Below are 21,406 nucleotides of genomic sequence, written 5' to 3' on the forward strand. Positions count from 1 at the left end.
TTAACACGCGCTATCATCTGATCAGCGGCGGCTGTTATTTATCAGACGGCTCTGAATAGTAGCGCTGATCTGCGAGCTACTGTGTGCCTCTCAGGAGGAGCTGGCTCAGGAGATCAGATTACTGAGGCCGAGCGTGGAGTGGAAATCCAAATTAAGTCTGCAGCAAGAAAATCCCACAAGGACCGGAGTGGATTTTATTTAAGGTTTCAACAGCTTTGCATGACTGATGACTATTCAAAAGATGAGAGGACCCCGGATGTGCAAACATCAAGAAGTTGTAAAAGGTCTGAGTGGTTCTAAGCACAGCAACAGGTTGGAGTCTGAGGCGGCCTCATCGTCATGTGACCAGCAGATTAGGGCTGAAAACGATTCCTAGAGTAACTCCAGGAACCTGATCACTAAAATTCCTCGAAGCCTCATTTAAATCTGAACTGCGCTTTGTTTTGCGTGTCAGGTGGGCACTGAAATTTGGTATGGAACAGCTGAATTGCTCAAGACCAGAGTACTGATAAGCTTAAATTTAAGTTTTGACATAATTTATTATCGCACGGCTGCAGCGTCTCGCCTCTCTGCATCAATGCATTTCCTCCATACGTGCGCATGTAGTATACACACACACACACACACACACACACACACACACACACACACACACACACACAGGAGGTCAGCTCCTATCTCTTACCCTGCCTGCCTCTGATCAGTTGACTTGCTTCATCAGCAGGATGTTTTACAAAGTCACTCCAAAACGGAGCTCACTTTCATTTTTGTTTTCCGTGCATAAATTCACCCGCCATTCAGCTTTCACTGCAGAAATCTGCATGTGGAGGAGACTTGTTGTTAATGACGGAGTTTATTAAGGCAGTCCAAACTACCGTGACGGTGAATGACATCGACACCAACCAGGTGCACCAAAAGCTTGGACAACTGCATAAGGAGGCCTTCACAACAGGCAGGAGAGTCTGAGTCTCTCTGCCAGACCTCCTCAGAGCAGAGTGAACACGTGGGGGAGGAGAGGAGGGCGGACTGATCACTAAGCAATCGCGGACGCCGTCAGTAGTTTGACAGAAAGACAGAGAGGGTCGTGTCGACAAGGGAACCCAAGACCTGCGAAAGATCGTGTGAGTTTGATGATTTTAGTATAAACAAAGGACACAAATCTTGCGAGAGTTGTGCAAATAAAGGGATACCATCTAGACCAGACTGAAAAGGTGAGCGTCTCCAACAGTAGAAAATCAGGTCGTGGTGCCGGTGTTTTAATGTGGCAGGCCGCCATAAATAAAACACTATTAACTGAGCCACAGAGAGTCACTGAAACACCGGGCACTGACCTGTTGAGATGGAAAAAGAACTCAGATCCTTTACTTACATTAACGCATTTACACCACAATGGAAAAATACTTCATGACAAAGAAAAATCTTGCATGTCATTGCTCCCCTTTTTTGAAAAAAAAAAAAAAATCGACATTTTTATTGCTTTCGTTGTACTTTAATGTCTCTCTGATTGGTGTTTTTTGATTACTAAATACAGATACGCAACCTCATAAGTGGAGAAAAAGGTGGCACGTTGGCGAATCGATCCTCTGTAGGACCCTGTTTGTACTTCAGTAAAAAAGTAAAAGTAAAAACAGTAAAAGTACAGTCAAAGTAAAATTACTTTACTTAGTATTTTTTCATAAGAATTTCATACTTGTCCTTTTAGAGACTTGTCTTATTTTCTCTTTTGTATCGTACCATTGTTCTTAAATAAAGCAAAGTAATGTAATAAAAAAAACCCGCAGAAAGCGCGATACTTCTTATCCAATTACCCGATTAAGCGCCAGAATAATCGATGGATTACTCCTAAAACAATCCACAGCTGCAGCCCTACAGCAGATCACTACAAATACCACAATCCATCTCTTTGCTCTTCAAAAATACTCAATACGAAATTCCCACAATCATTATCAGAGATAACTCCTTTTCCATCAGCCTCACTTTATCTTCAGGGGTAATTAGCATCTTTAGCGCTGAAGCTCAAATCACCTTTGGGAATAAATGCAGCCTCGGAGCTGTTAGCGCGGCTGCAAGCTTGTTTAACTCATAAAACACGAGCAATTAACATTCTGAGCAGGAGCCCCACACACTGAGCAAGTGACGGTGCACTGCCTTGAACGTGCATTCTGAAGGAAAACCAGCAGAGGGCGCTGACATTTAATTCTAGATTTATCATCTCAGTTAAGTTCCCAATTTCAATGACTTGTTTCAAAGCTTTTGCTTTTATGTTTAGAATAAATAAATACGATAAAGCAGTCTATGGCGTGGGGGGACCCACAAACCACTGGATGATGTCACACAGGCTACATCCACGTTCATACAATCTGCAGTAACTGCGTTGCCAAAAAAAAAAAAAAACTCCTCCCATCAAGAGGAATGTTATTGCAATTTCATTTAAGTGACCTTTTAATGTTGGCAAAATCGCCTGACAGCAGTTTAATGAACCAACTAATGGACACGTAACTATAACAGCACAATTTGGGTCAAGAGCGGTCCGTCATTGTTGGCAGATCAGGGTGGACAGTTAGCATCAAAAGGGTTTCAATCAAGGTTCCTCTCCAATCAAACTTCAAACCTCCAGCAAAAACAAACTTTTTTTTTTTCCTTTTGGGGTGACAAAATTTCATTAGAAATAGCCATTTCCACGCTGCTTTTCATATTCGTTGTATTATAATTTGCATTAAAATGCCTGGATGGAAACCTAGCGTCTGTTTTACTCCGTCCCCCCTCCAACCACCACCCCCCCTCCACCACCCCTCCCACCCCCTGTACTCTATGAAGGAGGGATGATCGGTCCCTGTCACATATGTTGGCACGTTGCCATCAAGCCTTGACAGGAAAATAACACTCTTCAGGGAAAATAATACACTCATTTTGCCGTTGGCGCTCCCAGACACATGGCTCGGCGTGTGAGCGTGTGTGTGTGTGTGTGTGTGTGTGTGTGTGTGTGTCTAAAAGCCCTCATTGCTGCTGTCAACCTGAGTACAAAGGATCACTTTATATGATTAGTATGCATCTCTGAAAAACATATTGAACAAAAAGCCCTGCCCCGAATGCCGCTCCACGCCAATTAATGGATTAAGAAAGTATTTTGAGGCGAGGCTTGTTGTGAGACAGCTATGATACGTGGCTGGAGAGGCATCGCTGTTGAGGTTATTGCCAGCTATAAGGCCTGAATGCAGTTTGATCATACAACAGCAACATATACAACCAGATATTTGTCTTTACTGAGTGACAAGGCCTGTAATCCTCTCTCATCCCTCTGCTCGGTGGAGAGAACTTTCCTCCTCTGCAAAGATGACGGAAGATAAAACACTCTATGTAGATTCAAACCTTCCCCATCACTTCGGGCAACGCTGCCGTTCAGAGGACAAAAGCCACTTTGACACAGCAGTTAACCCAAGCCCCACAGAGCCCCAGACCCCCTTTAACCCTCTGCTCACCCAGCTCTCAGTCCGGTGTTAAGAGCTGCATTTATAGATTTTGGGAGAAGAAAGCTGAAAAATAGAGATTGAAATCGATTTGGCCCCGAGAATGACATTTGATTTCTTACTTACTGGTACTCCAGCAAGGTAGGCAGGTTGTGTGTGTGTGTGTGTGTGTGTGTGTGTGTGTGTGTGTGCGCGCGCGTGTGTATTTACTACCCTCATAGGTCTAACCATATCAGTGGTGGCTGGGTTTTACATTCATTGTCTATTGTACTTTTGGCACAGAGGATCCTTTGGGTTTTTTTTTGTTTGTTTTTTACATAAAAATATGGTATAAAAAGGATTAATGAGCCTGTTACGACTTGCATTGCTCATAAACAATCAATTACTAGTTGTAAAAGACCAATAACTTTCCCATCCATCAATGGGGGTTGACTCAAGACGAGGTTGAGCTAAACTGCTGCATGTTAATGCACTTGGGCTAAACAGGCTATCGGATCTTCAACCTAGATGGACAGAAATGCAGTAATGTAGTATAGCGGTACCAAAATGATGTTCGCTCTTAATCATGAGGGATAAAAGCAGCAAACACTCCCATTTGAGAGGCTGTGAACTTTTTTTTGGGGGGGGGGGGGGGCTTGACTCAGTTTGCATTATATCATATAGGAAATTTTTTTTTAAAAGTCACAGCACTATTAGAAGGAGCAAAATGAAACAATGCAGCAAAGCAAATGTGGTAACCTGGTTTAACGTCGTCAGTGTTGGAACTGCATGCTGAGCAGCGATAACACTGATCAGACTTATTGATTGGGGAGTCTGGAGAGTCAATCATAAAACAATACGGCCAGCAAGTGGGGCCAAAAGTATATCAGCTCATGTAAATAGAAATATATTGAAAAAATACCCGCTATTAGGTAAGATGTGTTGAAAAATACAGCGTGTAGAGCTGCTGCAGCCTGCTGTTGTTATTCTATCCATTATGGACCCTGAGGAGAGCTCAGTTCTTAATTTCCAGCTAACAACATGGAAAATGGCAGTCCATTTTCCTCCACTAATGCAAAGAACATAGCCCCTCTAAAATCAATGTAATTGGCATGACCATTTAGTCCAACTGAATATCTTGTGTAATGCTGGTGTGATGATGGGGGCGTAGTTCCTTCATATTGCTGGGGGGGGGGGGTGGAGTGGGAGGAGCGCTGACACGCCGATGGTTTGGAAATCTATTAAAATAAACACAAACAGAGTGCTGGGACGGACGATGACTGGCCACTGTGCAGCTCGTAGGTGTTTTGTCCCAGTTAATCAACGCTACTTCGCTGGGAGACAACAGGAAACCGGCACGTTGTGGAGGCTAAGCGTTAAATCTACACTTAACCAAATTACAGAAATGATCACTTACAGAAGTTGATGAGCTGTTGATCCTCCATCAATCAGCTCAGTCAAAGGTGCTGCTGCTGTACATGAACGTTTTAAGTTGAGGATTTGCTTGTAAAGGAAGAGCGATTTATCAGCTGCATGATAGCAATTAGCTTGCAAGGTAGCCACATTAGCTAAAAAAAAAAAGGAAAAGGCATGCTTATGCATCAAAATACACTCTTCGACTGACTTTTTTTTTTTAAAGAAAAAACAAACATCAGTGAGGACACAAATGAATAGTTTAATGTCAATAATGTGTAAAGTTTTACTTTTTTTTCCGATAGCTACTCAAAGATTCGATCACACACACTGCTGCAACGATACACAACTGCCTGCCAACCAGGCTAGTTCAACCCTGACGTGTGGGACTCTTATCAAGCACCTGATGTTTGCTCTCATCACTCGGAGCGCGGTAAAAAAAAAAAAAAAAAAAAAAATCATCCAGAAGCAAAAACAAACACAAAGCTGTAGACGTCCAACAAAATAGCCGACACTGACTTCCCCCCCCCACCAAAAAAAAAAAAACAAAACAGAAAAGCAAAAGCAACAGTGCGACATGTTCCACCGTGACACACAAGAGAAGTGAGCTGCTGAGAACTTGCATAATTTGAGTTCAAGAAAGTGTGTATGCTTATTTCTGTGTGATTTACATAAAACGTACTTGAACCCAGGCTATATCCGTCAGTGCATTAGAAGCAGAGCGCGGAAGAGCAGCTGCTCGGCGCTGGAGGCCCTTCTCTCCCTCTCTGTTTGTCAGCTCGTATGTTTACTGCGTGGCGAATGGATGCCGAATGCCAGATATCCATCACATTAACGCGGTTTGATAGCAGCCTGGCACTTTGAGGCAATTCAGTCCACAGGAAGGCTCTCGTATCCCACTGGTTACCCTTTTTTTTTTTTTTTTTTTCCTTCATCTTCTATTTTTTCTGCAAATGGTTTGAAACGCTCCACGCCACTTATGTTTGTTGCTTTATTTTTAGAAACAATTTGTGTAGTTGTGTTGGTGGTACATTTCCTGCCTTTCTTTTTTTATTCTTCTTCTTCTTCTGAAGAGCTGCTTATTTGTTACCATTGCTTCATTTAGTGAAATATCAGTATGAGTGTATAAAAACCTGACCGTTTCACACTTTCACTCCACCTGATGCTGTCACCTCAGGTTTGAATGGAAGAAAAAAAAAAAAAACATAAATGAGAATGTATTTGACAACAATACACCAGGACAAAAGTAAAAAAATAAATTGTAAGGACATGGCAGGAGCGGTGAGGTCAAACCAGAAAAAGCTTTACCGACTGATTAAAGATTTACTGTAAAAGAGAGTGGAGAATAATCGTCGTGTGAAATGGTTGGATTGTTTACATCTCCACCCCAAAAAAAAAAAATAAAAAAAAAAAATAAACCAAACCCGGAAAAATAGATATCTTCAAATACTCCGTAAAAAATCATTCAAACAAGTTATTATTGCTGTCGAATAGGATTAATCGCCTCAAATGCTCCGTTTACAACTTTACCTTCGTGTGTTATTCACATATATTTAGAGTTATTAAAACATTACTGTCCATTTAATTTGCTGAAAATGTAAACGCTCATTTGATGTGGACTGGAAACGATCACATGAGGAAATATATAACGCCGCAACGGACTACGCACACGCCAACAGTCGTACTCTTGATGTGATTAACCAGTAACAAAATAATAACGGACATATAATCGCCATCTATTGTCTGACGCTCTCTGACAGCGACGTTTCTGCTCCGTCACAGCTCAGACGTTTTCGGGTGCGATGCCAGCAGCTCAGGTTATGGAAGTCTTTATTCCACTCAAGCTCGTTGGGCCATTATGCCACTGTTCGTCCAAATGACAGCCAAAGAAACACCAGCACGTGCGAACAGCGGACGAGTGATACTTCAATCTCTTCAGCACTGCACACATTTGGTATAAAGGCTATTTTTCGTCATAATATCCTTTTCACGAAACACAATCCAGCGAGATGTGGGATTAGTAGTATCTGACGGGATACTACAACAAAAACAATATTATCTGAAGTGTGAATGTCCCTCTCATCGTCTCCTAAACTGTTGCTCTGATTGATGAAGACTAAACAACCGCGTTAAGTTCCTCATCATTCATTTCGTTGTCTCATATTAAAATGAGCAAAAAACAAGAGCGCAGTCATGCTTTTAATTTCCTGTCCATGTTCAACGTCCTAATATTTCTATAAAAAAAAATCCAAATATATATTTTTTTTAAAATACATCCTTGACAGATTTACATCAAAGTCGATCCAGCTGTCAATTTATTGTCAATCTTATCTATAAAAATACGAATTATAGGATAAAACAGTTGACAGCCAATTAATGAATGGGGGGGGGGGTGTTTGGTGGTGGCTTCCATCAGAAGAGAGCAACACCTGAGTGTCACCTCCTGGTGTGACTTTTATAATGATGTCGTCCTCCGGCTGGATCCCACAACAGCCTGTGGACTGATGCAGTCGCCCACACACGGGGCAAACCAACACGCTTTGATCAGGCTGACTGCTAAATGGCTGCTCGTGGAGGATTATAGACACGCAGGCCTCAACGCCTCTCTGAGGACTTAAGGTGGATAACAAGCGCCCTCTAGTGGAGGCTCATGGAACAAGAGGGAGGAAAGTAGTGTTTAAAACTCCTGGATAGATTAGGAGAGCACTGGCCCCTATAAAAAAAAATAATGATTAAAAAAAAAAAAGAAAAAAAGATCATTCCTGCAAGATAACCCACAGAAGAAAGTTACATTTTAACCACAGGTTTCACTTTGTGTTAAAATATTTATAGTTGATGAAATTACAGCAGGTCCTAGAGCAGAAAATATATCATGAATTACTACTTTTTCCAACAGGAGAGAGGCTGTGTTTGATGTATTGGTTCTTAATTGAGCAGAGTTGAAGAAAAGACGAGCAAACTGTTTTTGGTTTTTTTCCCCAGAACAACCAGAAGTCTATCTCTGTGGCTAAAATCCAACTTGGAAGCATTCAGGAGGTGCTGCTCTGTTGATGATGAGTGTTTGCGCTGCTGACAACCTTCCATGTCTGCTGTTTTGCTGTATTTCACTTCAAGCGAGAGAAAAATTTGTTACCTGCAAGACGAAACGAAACGTTTTTATTCTTGAGGCGATTGGAGAAGCTTAAATTTTATAATTCCATAAATTTATACGTGATATATGATGTCTACTACCAAGTCCAAAAGTTTCCTGGACCTCATTCATAGTGGCGACAGGACCTCCAGCTTCCTGTCTGTTTGACTGTGCTGCCATCTAGTGGACGGATTAAGACTCACAGCTTCTTCCATCAGCATCATTCCCATCTAAATTTGGCTTAATGGATTTAAAAGCTGCATCTTACAACTAACGTGCCACTGTAAGTCTTCTGTTCTTCAGAGTAAAAAATTAACCGTGATGATAGTTTGTGGATTTAAAAGAGTAACAGCAGCTCACATTTCACAAATCGCCCCGAAGAAGTGAATTCACCCTCACTGAATCGGAAAATTGCTGCTCTCAATGTGGCAGATGAATATTATCACACAATTTTGAAGCTACAGCCTGATGACATACATGCCGATATTTTGAATCTCCTATTGGACAACATACAACAACATAACAGTCATGCGTGTTTTTACTGGAACGACATTAAATAAAGGCGTATTTGCCAGGAAATTACTTACTCTGGTCGCCTGTTTGCTATTCTACCACACTTAGAAATGTTTTCTGACAAGGTATTGATCTGAAAAGTAGAAAACTGTGCTCATTGATTTAATTTAAAGCTGGTATTGTTTTCAAACGCTTCTGTCCAAAGTGAGTCAGCAACAGCAAATCTTAAAATCAGCCGTTCTTAACATTGCTCGTCAGTTAAGACCCTTTTCTATTTATCTAGAGGTTAAAAAGAAAAGTTAAACAAACAATGTTTTGTAGCTCACTCAGACCTAGAGCTTGACGATGGGCTCTCCTGAGGCTCGTGGGAATTTTTAACCAACTGGCAGCGCCGACCTGCACCAGCTGGGAACAAGTCTTCAAATCCAAATGCAGAATGTGATGCATAGTAAATATTGGTGCAAATACCTGGGACTGAGCACAGTCGGGATTGTGTGTAACGGCTGAGTCCAACAATCACTTTTGGTAACGCAAAGATAAATACCCATCAGCAAATACACACCGATTTAGCTGAAACTCTCACCGATGTTAAGCGGTCACAGCACAGACATTTGCTCCGTCAACTGCGGCGGTTCAGTTCATGTTAATTCAGCTGAGGGACGCCGGTGGTCGCACGTCTCAGCATGACCACGTCTGGAAAAGCAACTGTGACAAAAGTGGCATCGACATGTTTGCGTTTATGTTGCATCGCCAAAAATCACGTTTCAACCTCTGATTCTGTTGACGAAACCAACTGTTCTACTAGCTTAGCAGCGGGAGGAGTAAAGAGTCCACCCCGGCCCTGTGGGAACGGCAGGTTCCTCAATCGGGAGCTTTCAAGTGGGCCCAGTTGATGCAACAAGTTGGGTCTGGATCACGGGCCCTGCTCAGGGGCATGGGGCCATGTCTGGAGCCATCTTCGTACACTTGTGACATCACACAACCACAGAAGCCTTTTAACGGCTGCAGCATTTTTGATACTATCACAGCAACTCCTAGACGGACCTTGAAAACATCAAGTGGAATGGCAGTCAGCGCTTAAACTCTCCCTGCCGTTGTCAATCAAATCAACGAGACCGTTCTCCAGTAACAACCCTGCTTTTTTTGGAACACAGTTAACCATGAAATGAGAAGAAACTTCTCTGTCAAAAGCAAACTCGGCTGGCTGGGTAGAACATGAGTTAGCTTGAAAAAGGGAGAGAAATAACAGAGGACAAAGTCTGGCTGTGCTATAGTCAGGAGCCTGTTGGGTTCACAGGAAAGTACCATGAGAAGACAAAGTAGAATCAGGCAGAGTGAATTTGGTGTTGTGATGTTGCTGTGTCGCCAGTAGAGGAGCTGTTTCCAGTATTTCCAGACAGTTCTCGGCCCTCTCTGCCTGACACCCGAGCCCAAAGCACCCCTTTAGCGATTGAGTGAGATTAGTCAGGCTGTCGGTGAACTCCAGCGTACCCTTGCATCGAGCAACGAAACACTGAGAGCATGGAGTCCTGCAGCAGTGTGAGTGGTGCATGCACAGCCCTGACAAAACCATGTGTTTAAACACCCAACTGTGATTCAGGGGCCTAAAACTGACCATTCATTACAATGAAGTAACTTGGGGTTTTAAAGGGGAATTGAACACCCGTCTCCTGCTGCACCCCAATTTATCATCTGTTTTGGGCTTTCTTGCATTCAAATGTAAGGGTAATTTGCACACCCGGCTACTGAGAGGACCACACTTGCATAAGAAAGTACAAGGAATATGGAAAAAGCAGCACCTACATCACCTTGGCTCAATCCATGTCCACACTTGTGCAAATATCCACCTCGAAACAGCATCCCAAATGTACCCGGCTTTCACCAGCAAAGTTCAAGTCTCTTCCAGAGGGTGCACGAGGGATTTTCACATCAACAGTGAGCAAGCCTCTCTCAAAACTTACAAAAATCCATCAACGTAAGAGGGGAACTCCACTGACTAGAGGGAGATTATAACCTTCAGTAATACTGTCAAATCAGCCTCACTCAAGTGCAAATATGGGTGATACTCCTGGAAGTAAATGTACTTCAAATGACAATCTGAATAAAACGGACGTGACAACAGATGTCTGCACCCTCAGGCTCCTCTGTCTGGGCTGAAGTGTGAAACCATGCAGACTCTTGACATGCCTCTTAGTAGAAAACCATGACTCCATCCGTTATCAGTGGTTTTGTTCTTTCCCATCCTGCCTCACTTGGCATATTTTTTCCTCTTGCCTTAGTCCATAATATTCCCAAGTGAAGGAAAAAAAGAAAGAAAGAAAGAATCTTTCTTTGGAGGAGCAAGCGTGTTGCACTTTGAGAAGAAAAACACACTTGGCTTAGAAAACTGATCCATACACACCTGTTGGTCTAAACTCCCTTGAAGTTTGAAGGGTTTTGTTTTTGAGGAGAAGAAGAGGCTGACAGATAGATGAACGATGAAGAGTTCAGGAGCATCCTGCCGCCTCTCAGCCAGGAGGATGAATGAAAAGACTGCCTCTCTGCCTCCTTTTATATTCTCTCCTCCTCTCTTCCCCTTTCTGCCACGCTTTGGCTTTTACCCTGGCTTCAGTTAGTGTGTGTGTGTGTGCGCGCGTGTGCGCGTGAGTAGAAAGAGACCTCTTTCAGAGCAGCAGGAATATATTATAACCCAAACAAAAGGAGCTGGCTTATTGTTTATGAATTACCAGCCATCCAAAGCCAACAAAGGGCCCTATTTTCATAGAAAACTCCATTTTCATTTCAGCTCCATTTGATTACCGGAGCAAAGAAAATAAAAAGGCCTCTCCGGTCGCATCGTCCCAAAGGGATTCATTCCTCCTTCCGCTCATTCAACGCCACTGAAAAGGTTTCTTTATTGCTTTCTTTTCAGAGCCAACGTCAAATGGGCTTTTAGGGGTAAACCAATGACAAAAATTATTGCTTGGCTATTTTGTACAATAACAGGGCCGAGTAAAGAGAGGAGTCTTGTGTTTGTCTTTGTCATCTTTCTTTCCCTTTTCTTTGGGTCTTTTCTGCTTTTGGAGAAGAAAATTGCAGAGGCTGGAAATTAATGGCTAGGGCTTTGAAGGGAACGAGAGAGAGAGAGAGAGAGAGAAAGAAGAGGGAGACACAATGTAACAATACAAGTCAAATCTAAATTATCACAAGCTGTTGAACACAGAAAGAAAGGTACTGTCGCACTCAAGAGGACTGTGTGACTCTGTGTGTGTGTGTGTGTGTGTGTTGTGGTAGTGACTCTACCTTTCACTAAACAGAGACACCTGTTGGCTCCACTGCCAAAAACAATGCAACCCCAGTGACTCACTGTCATTTCACCAACAATGGAGCCGTCGATAGACTGAGCCTCTTTCTCCACGTGCAGACCTTCAGATCTACGCAAGTTAAAGAAACACGCCAACTTATCTCCAGATAACGAAGGAAGGTTCCCTCTGTCCTTTGTCCATGCAATAGCGGCACTGAGACTGCGAGTTAGTTTAGCACAATGAATGGCAGCGGATAGACAGGTTAGCATCCCTCCATCTTGCATGCTAAACTTCCAAAACTTGAAGGTCATCCTCTGTGTATCCTGCTTCAAAATAGATCAGGATCTCCTCATAAATGCTCATATTGTTCCCTCTTCAATCCATGTCTTGCCACAGCAAAGAATCAAGTTCGCCTCATCTTGCCTCCTCCTGGAATCTCCATCAAAACAGGAGAAAAAGAAACGTCTTTACTTGTACCAGAGGTACATTTGGTGTGCAGACAAGAAACCCAGCAGTTCAGAGTAAAATAACTAAACAAGTGAAACACTATTGAGCAGGCTGGATGGACACTACCCCCCCCCCCCCCCCCCACACACACACACACACACACACACTAAATTCACTTCTACTAAGACAGGTCCATGTGCATCAGCTCTCCTGGGCTTAAAGTGCCTTACTGTCAAAGTCCGACAAGTGAGGATCATCACCTCGAAGGTAGATTCAGCAGTGGAACTGCAGGTACGAAGCTGCTGCTGCTGTCGCTCTTGGTTTCCTCCTTAGGGCCCGCAAAGCAGCGACAGCCAGAGCGGAGGAGTTGGAATATTGACTGGAAAGTACATCGATGCAGGAGGCCAGCGCTGCATCGCTGATTTGCATAATTATGTGTGTGTGTGTGTGTGTGTGTGTTATAAGAGCCTGTAAAATAGTAGCTGATATTGTGCTATTTGGCACAAGTCATTGGTAGGAGATGCTCTTTCATCTCTCCCTTTTTTTTGTCCTCCTGTGGATGAATATTTGGCTGGAGACAAAAAGGTGAAGCAATCAATTATTCCTCTTGCAGGAGGGCCCCGGCGTTGTTGTGAAAAGCTCTGACATTTGAGCTTTCCAGACGACATCTGCAAATTTATATGCCTTCCATTGTACGAGGCAGCCAGCCCCGTATCAAAGGCTGTAAAAGGCCTTGTCAATTTAGTAAGGATAACTCCACAAAGACTCCTTTCTACTCTCCTCCTCTGTTGTTAGGGGAACAATACTCTTCACTGGTGTCCTGCCAGAACCTCCTGTTGGCAATTTGGCCACATGATGTTATTGATTGCATTGATAATAGACATCTACCATGGAAACCAACAAACTGTCAGCAATGAACTTTCAGGTAGCACCGCTCCATTATAGAGACCAGAAATTTAGCGTCCGGTAGCTTCTCTCCACCAACATGGCTGCCTGGAACCATTTCAGAGTAAAACACCGCCCCGTGATGGGGACTAATGCTTTTCCAGTGCAAAGTCAGTCAGACTTAAAAGCAGAAGATCAAAACAAGACAGACTAATATACATTTAAGGACATTTTTCAGACCTTGTGCGATAACGACATGCTGCCATCGGCATGCAAACCAGCACCTACTTCCATTTACAGGCCGGTGATGAAGCTCTGAGTTACTGGCTGCGGGGCCCCCACACAACAATGAGGCTGTATGTGGTACTGTAGTTCGAGGAAAAGAAGAAGATAATACTCATAGAAACTATGAGGGAAGAAAAATGCGATGACAGAGTGCCAGATGCTGTCTGCACAAGGTTCCTGGGAAAAGAGGGAAAGGATGGCAGTTATGGCTGCTTTTGCAGCTGACACCAGATGTGCGGAGGCCTTTTTTTTTGCCCAGTCAGTGTGGAGGACGCTCACCGCTGAAGGGGAGAAGAGGAAGACTGCAGGCAGCACAAAGAGCCTGTTGTTAGTTTTTGAGCAGGAAGGAGGAGCTGAGCTGGAAACCAGAAGGAGGAGATGGACAGCTGCCACCGCTGCTGGCCCACCAACATGTGGGCTGTTATGGTTCAGGGTCAGAACACCCCTTGAGTGCCGGACACTGACAACAGCAACTCCTACGATGGCAAAAATCCCACGTGGGTCCCTGATCTCAATGCATCCTGACTATGTCCTTGTCCTGTACTCTGCTGGTGCGTTAAGGGGACAGAGCCTGCTTCTTGACAGAAAACTTGTATTTATCCAGATGCTCTTTTGTTTTGCTTGACAACCTGCTGATGCGCCGCCCCACCTCTCACCCTGTCTAGCTGAGACTGTCTCCCGGTGCAGGATAAGTGCCGGAGATGCTCCTCGTCCCCACTTCAGCTCATCTTTAATAAACTGTAGATTGATGACATAAATAAGGGTCAAAACAGCATTAAACCCTGAGCAACTGCAGAACTACAGGCCAGTGTCCCTGCAGCATTCATGCTGCTAAATGAGACTCACTATGTTTTTTTGGTTTTTTTTTCCGGGAGCACAAGAGGAAAAGACCTTATAAAACCTTCCTGGCAGTCAACAGCGAAGGCAGCACACTTTCACTTTTTCTTTTATTCCAGGCAGAGGAACACGTAGACTGAGAGCTCACTCGGACACGCTCTCTGCAGCAGTAAGGAGCTCGCCATCCTCCCTGATGACACAGGCTGCTTTCCACGCAGCAGTAGCAACGATACACAAGACAACTACAAACATCCTGCGCTGATTATTCTCCGTTGAGGAAGCTGCCCACATTTCTTACCGAGTGGTAAGTTGAATGTTGCTTTTTTTTTTCCCCCCTCCTCCTCCTTCCTGTTGTAAAATGTTGCGTATGAAGCAGAGACGATCTGATGTAAACGTAATAACATGACGTCCAAGTTTGCTCTCAGCTCTTCTGACTTCAATTTAAATATATTAACTTGCCTTATTTTGACAGTTTGTGTCTCAACCGCTTGCAACCGCGCGAAACTCAGTACAAGCAAACAGCCCCCTTGGAGCCAACCCAGAACTTAATTTGACAGCGTCTCATGTTACTTCAGGCCTGGAGTTTATCGTGCTCGTGGGATTAAAAGGTTCATGTATCAAATATATTTCCAGAATGTAGATTAAAGGGGTATGAGGCGTCCAGCAGTTTCACTTTGGACCCTACCTCCCTCTGTCTCTCCATCTGAGGAGTCACTCGAGGAGAGACCCACCCTCTGACTTCTTCAATGGCTCCTTTGAAAATTGCCTTTAGAATGAATCTCAGCTGCAGACAATAACTGCTGACGTCTTTGCCCTGCTGTTCACGTCACCTCGTGGCTTTAACATTTCAAATCTCACTCAGGCTTCATCGCGAGTTTTCACCGTCAAATACTAATCGCTTTTCTTTTTCCCCACCAGAAGCCTTGAACGCCACCACCTGCTGATTCAGACATGCAAGTATAATAATTCGTTGTCCAAAACCCGCTGATACGACTGAAAGACTCTGATTTTCTTTTTGTCAACCCTCCATTTCAATTTCAAAATGTTTCATAAAAAAAGATGTTGAGATAACAAAGTAACTCTGCTCTTCTAAGAGTCGTTACCTGAGTATTTCACAACCTAAATGGTAGTCATGCTAGTAAATGTGGTTCTCTCTTCAGTCAGCTTTACAAACAGCGTGTAATGGTTACTTGTCTCTCTCTCCACTAGATGAACATCATGTTTATGAACTGGAGGAAAACAGAAAAACCTTCTTTTCCCTCATGGTAATGTCACAGCTAGCGTTTGAAATGTATTGATTCCGATTCTGGAAATTAATTTCAGTTCCCAGCCCGACCAGTTACATAACCACCCACTGAAAGCTTCGGCTCTCTGAATCTGAAACTCTGCTACGACACACTCCCCTCCAGGCAAAAGAAGTTTCTAATGCACCATGGCATGGGTGGGACTAAATATGGAGTGATTGTTATCACCCAAACCTCGAAGCAGACCAGCACTTTAGACAACATCTACATGCGACTGGTGGGCATCAATGGGAAGAGCTACCACTGCCGCCTCCGCAACAATACAAGGTTGGGACCACTCAGCAAAGGAGTTGTGAGTCCTGATCAAAAAAATGCAAGAGTTGTTTGGGGGCCAGTCGATCTCATGTTTCATCTTCCTCCAGGTGTCTGTCTTCCAGATGTCCTCTCCTGCTCCCCTTGGAAAGCTGATCCCGATAGAGGTGGACAAGCAGCCCGATCCCTCCCACTCAGAGGACTCTTGGTTCCTCGCCAGCGTACAGGTCCAAGCACCAGAGGGGAACACGTTCCAGTTTCCTGTCTACCACTGGATCGCTGACAGCAAGGTTCACCGGTTCAGAGAGGCCACAGGTTTGTTCTTTACATTGTGGTTGCAGAGGAGAACGCACGCACACACACACACACACACACACACACACACACACACACACACACACACACACACACACACACACACACACACACACACACACACACACACACACACACACACACACACACACACATTTGTTTTTTTAAAGCTCTGAAAGACGCTCAAGAGGGTCATCATCTTGGCATTCAGTACCGGGAGAAGGAGCTAAACCACAGAAAGGAGCAGTACCGGTGAGACTTCCTCTCCGTTCCAGCATGATGTGCCTCAAACCTGCACGCCACAAACACTCTGTCCCAGGTGGGAGGTGTACATGGAGGGCATCCCTCACTGTGTGGAAGCAGACAGCCCTCTTTCCCTGGAGGTCCAGTTCTCCGTCACCAAGGCTGCACAGTTCACATACACTGCCGGCTCAGTGTGAGTCCTCAGACTCTCTATCCAGCTCTCCAAACAATTAATAGGCGTCTAAAAATAATGTACATTTGTTGACGTTATCAGATTATTGGAGCTGAGGCTCGAAGGACTGGCTTACAACAACGCCAACTGGAAAGACATGAATCAAATTTACGAGGTGTTCTCCAGGAGAACCACAGATATAGCAGGTGCTATTGTGGATGGCGCCGCACTGTCAACATTTCTCTTCAGAGAACGCTTCAAGTTTTGATTTGCTCATTTTCTGAATGGCATCAACCCCGTGATGATCCGACGCTGCGACATCCTGCCTAAGAACTTCCCCGTCACTGATGCCATGGTTTTCCCCAGGGGTCAGTGGCGATTGCAGACAGAAATGCAGGTCATTTTTCTCTTACTAGTCCTTTTGTTTTGATTTGTGCCGCCACCGAAAGGGATGTTTTGACACGTTCTGCATGTCCATTTTTTTTTTCCTACAGAAAGGCAACATATTTCTGTGTGACTACAAGCTCCTGGATGATGTGCAGGCTAACGTCGTCAGCGGCCGGCAGCAGTACCTGATGGCTCCACTCATCCTGCTCCACAGAAATCCTCACAATGAGATGCTGCCAATCGCTATTCAGGTAATCTGACAGGTGCATCATTGAGGTTCTGCTGCCTCCCACACAGGAACAGAGACGCGTCATTGCAATATGATCGATCATCTCCCTCGTGTGTGTGTGTGCGTGTGTGTGTGTGTGTGTGTGTCGTACAGCTGAAGCAGGAGCCTGGAGCAAACAATCCCATCTTTCTGCCGACAGACTCGGAGCTCGACTGGCTGCTGGCAAAGACTTTTGTGAGAAGTGCAGATTTCAGCATGCATCAGCTCAACTTCCACCTGCTGCGCACACACCTGCTGGCGGAGGTTTTTGCAGTGTCGCTGCTGAGGAACGTTCCCACGGTGCATCCGCTCTACAAGGTATTAACCTGAACCGTCAAAACAGACCTCAAGAGTGCAACATCCCCTTTGCATCACGTGTTTACTCGCTCTTTTCCTCAGCTCCTCACGCCTCACACCCGCTACACTCTCCAGATCAACATCTTAGCCCGGGAGCTGCTCATATCAGACACCGGCGTTTTCACAGAGGTGAGGAAAAAAGGAAACCATCAGTCTGACCGAGCCAGCTTCATCGCGCTGCAACCGGAACCACACACCCTCACCAGTATGACAACACATTTGGAAAGAAAAAGCAGGTTTACATCAAGCAAATCAGAGTGTCTGACAACACAAATATCCAATAGGCTGATATTTTCCCACAGATTTTGGCCGACAGCCAATATTAACTGTATGAAAACACTTTTTTTTTTTCTTCCATTTTGTGGTTGCTGAAAAACACATGTAAAACGCTGTGAATTTGAAAAGCCCAAGAATGCTGACGGAACTGTTTCCTCATCGCAAAACAAAGATTTTGAGCAAAGGCCAATACCGAAAAAATGATGACGCTACTATCTCCCTACCGCCGTTGGAATCAGCAAATATTTGCCGTCCTAAAAATGTGACATTATCGGTCTGATGGCTGATAGTTGTACCGGCCCAGTTGTTCTGGAATCTCTTCTTCTTTGTTCATCAGCTGTTCTTTAAGGGGAAAAAAATGCCGTAAATGGCCGGTTTATAACGGTTTCAATTTTATAAAACATTTGCATGCGCTTTTTCAGCACGTACGAAATCTGAATATCATAGCAACTTGTTTTTGTCCAGACAATACAGACGTCCGCAAATATCAGCTACTGGCGAAATAAACTTTAAAAACATCAACTTTCTGAAAAGGAAAAAAAAAAAAGAAAAAAAAGACTAAAAGTCACACATCGTGCGTCACTCGTGTTTCGGTCGCGTTTGCAAAATCATTATCCGTCTTTTGCTTTCACCTCTCATAAAAGATGCGTAAATGTTGGACTGTTTTGTAGTTTGCAGCGTCTGGAGGAGAGGGTATGGTGACTATTCTTGAGGAGGGCGCTGTCCTCCATGACCTACAGCTCCCTCTGTATGCCCGAAGACATCGCTGAGCGAGGGCTCAACGCTGTGCCAAACTACTACTACCGGGATGACGGGCTCCAGCTCTGGCGTATCATCAACAAGTACTGGCAGACATTCTCATTGTTTCACACGTCTACTCGCTTGTTTGGAGAACGTGACGTGACGCTGCAGGCGTTTCCTACAGGTTTGTGCGGGGACTGCTGGGACACTACTACAAGAATGATCTGGAGGTCCAAGAAGACCCTGAGCTGCAAAGTTGGATTCTGGACATTTTTAAACACGGATTCCTCTACCACCAAGTCACAGGTGCACCACAACAAATACCCCAAACAGGCTGCTGAGCTGCATCGCGAGCACCATTGGGTTTGATCGTTTTCACCGTTCTTTATTTGCCTGCTTAGTTTGTGTCTTGTCACCCCATGAGGGGAGGCCGGTTGAACCAGTTCATTAATAAGTGTTGGTTTGAGCGGCGCTGGGCTCAGACACGGCATCATCAGAACCAACGACAGCACAGACCTGAATTCCGAGCACCATTCCATTGTTGCACGGCAAACTCGTTTATTGTGTTCAGAAAAATTCCGGGATGTATTTCATCTCTGGGAAACTGAAAAATCCGTTAATGCCAGCTGATGCTGATCCACCATGTTTACCAGTAGACATCCGAAATTGGCAGATAGAGACTTTTTTTTAACAAAATTACAGAACGCATAATTTTAAAAAAGGGATACTTGGGGTTAGTTACAAATATTAGCTGATATATCACATTCAAATTGTTTTTTCAAGCTCCAATACTTGCTGCCAGCATCAGCCTGAAACATCCTGCATTGGTAGAGCTAATAATTATGTCCACTTAAATCCATAATTCTAGATGATAAAAATTCATCATTAAATTGTATATAATCCTGCCTAAATGAGTTTATATTTGTCACAAATATTCCATAATTACATTTAAGGATCATAATGGGGGAATTTCTTTACGTGCTGATATCAAAATTAGCATCTGCACCAAAAGTCTGAATCATTTCTTGCACACACACACACACACATATATGTGTGTGTGTGTGTGTGTGTGCGTGCAAATTATTTAAAGACAACACTTCCACCACTGTTGACAACAAGCACAAATCTACAATCACAAAAATTGCACATGCATGGCTTACACATCTTACACCTCAAAGATTTTTAATGACAATTTCAAATAACTGGCAACCAAAATCAATCAATGCATAGCTGGTCAATCATTGACGTGCGTCAGCAGCAGCAACAATAACACAACAACAAACTCTCAACAACACAACAACAAACTCTCAACAACATTGCAGCGAGAGGTTAAAACACACAGGAATTCACGGCCGGACGGAAGGAAGGTTTTTGTTTGTTTGTTTGTTTTATCACACTCACGTTTTTGAAGTCCTTTCGCCTTCTCTTCGTTGAACGGCAGCTGGAGGTAAAGTCGCGATTCTTTCAGAGTCGAAGTGTCCGTATTTGTGTCCCGCAGCTCCGGGTAGGCCAGTGACTTTGTTAGCTTGTCTTCCGTTGCTCCGTCAAAAAACAAAAAACAAAAACAAAACAAAAACCAAAAAACTTTCTTCGCAACAATGTAGAACTAAAGAACTCAACAGCAGCTAACTTTTAACTTTTGTCTTGTGTGACAATTACACTGTTGTTGTTTTTTAAGTTGTTCGTTTTGTTCAATTCCACACAATTCAAGCGGCCGGAGTCGCCTCGTGACGCAGGTTGATTAATCAGGGGATGCCGGCTGGCACCTGGTCCCCCGGAGGGTGCAGTACTCTCTCCGACCACATTCGTTAGCTTACATTGATTAGCCTTTACAACCTAGAGGGGCGCTGTTTCACTCTTTTTGAGAAAGCAAATTTTTTTTTTTTAAAAAGTAAAAACGGCCTGCAAAATAAAATAAGATGCTGAGACTATAAAGGGTTTTAATGCACCTCAAGTAATTTTTTCCCTCTTTTTATAATCCGCAGGTATTCCCTATTTTTTCAGCACTGTAGAGGAGTTGGTCAAGTTTGTCACCATGGTGATTTTCACATGCTCCTGCCAACACGCTGCTGTCAACTCTGGACAGGTAAACCCTTAAAAATGTACCCCGAACGATTCTAAAAGTTTTTTTTTTTAATGTTTATTGTTGTAAATAGACAAAATAAAATCATAATCTCAGTGGTAAATACACATTTTAACCCACGAGTGATGCCTTTCTCTCAGTATGACTCTGGCGGGTGGATGCCAAACACTCCCATCTCCTTGCAACACCCTCCACCATCCAGAAAGGGGGTTGCCAATGAAAGCACCCTGATGAAGGCTCTTAACAAAGAAGTGGAATAGCTTTCAGTATTGAAGTGGCTTAAATTGCAGCTTATTAAACACACAGTTGGAAAAAAGAATGACAAGATGCATGAGAAAACTAATCTTACAGATGCTTCGATAGAAACTCATCACGAGAGCAAATATTGACTAGAAGTTAGGTTGTGCCTGTGATCGAATGAGCGATTAACAGCCACCACTAAGGCAACGCCACATAGCACATTTGCGATGGCGACATCTGTTTCAGATTTTTGTTCAACGTGTGTCATATAACTTAAGCTTGCAGTGCGTAGTCAGTCCTGTCTTGAATGAAGTAAACACCGAATTGGTTTGCAGGATTAAAATCCAGCTGCTAAACTGCTGCGCTAACATTTAAACAGCTTGAAATGTGCACATGCACAGCCTGCAAAAACAAATAAATAAATGCAGTTTTGCTACGTTAGTTTAAGTATTTTTTTCCCAATCCCGGTCATTTACAGAAGGCAAATGTCAGGAAATATTAGCTCCTTGTTTGTACGCAGAAATACGC

The 21,406-nt window shown here is 43.7% G+C and overlaps 1 protein-coding gene and 1 long non-coding RNA gene across 3 annotated transcripts in view; one reads left to right on the plus strand and one right to left on the minus strand.

Annotated features, from left to right (window-relative positions):
- LOC147272546 (uncharacterized) overlaps window positions 1-20,338 on the minus strand; it is a 73,825-nt gene extending 53,487 nt beyond the window's left edge. The window contains exon 1 of one of the 2 annotated variants that reach the window (XR_015110284.1): window positions 19,957-20,338. This is a non-coding gene — a long non-coding RNA (uncharacterized LOC147272546). The remainder of the gene's footprint in view (window positions 1-19,956) is intronic. The other variant, XR_015110261.1, reaches the window with a different exon arrangement.
- LOC147272548 (polyunsaturated fatty acid lipoxygenase ALOX15B-like) lies at window positions 15,271-21,278 on the plus strand. The gene is given in 12 exon segments (XM_086186276.1): window positions 15,271-15,505; window positions 15,650-15,811; window positions 15,907-16,111; window positions 16,323-16,923; window positions 17,021-17,164; window positions 17,296-17,499; window positions 17,581-17,667; window positions 18,486-18,521; window positions 18,523-18,656; window positions 18,740-18,861; window positions 20,541-20,641; window positions 20,779-21,278. Coding segments are annotated over 9 exon segments (1,044 nt in total). The 5' UTR covers window positions 15,271-15,505; window positions 15,650-15,811; window positions 15,907-16,111; window positions 16,323-16,827; the 3' UTR covers window positions 20,899-21,278.
- Window positions 21,279-21,406: the final 128 nt, after the last annotated feature.

Source organism: Aulostomus chinensis, chromosome 1, assembly GCF_037954235.1.
Source record: "Aulostomus chinensis isolate RoL2024-O1b breed Wild chromosome 1, RoL_Achi_v1.0, whole genome shotgun sequence".
Taxonomy (NCBI): Eukaryota; Metazoa; Chordata; class Actinopteri; order Syngnathiformes; family Aulostomidae; genus Aulostomus; species Aulostomus chinensis.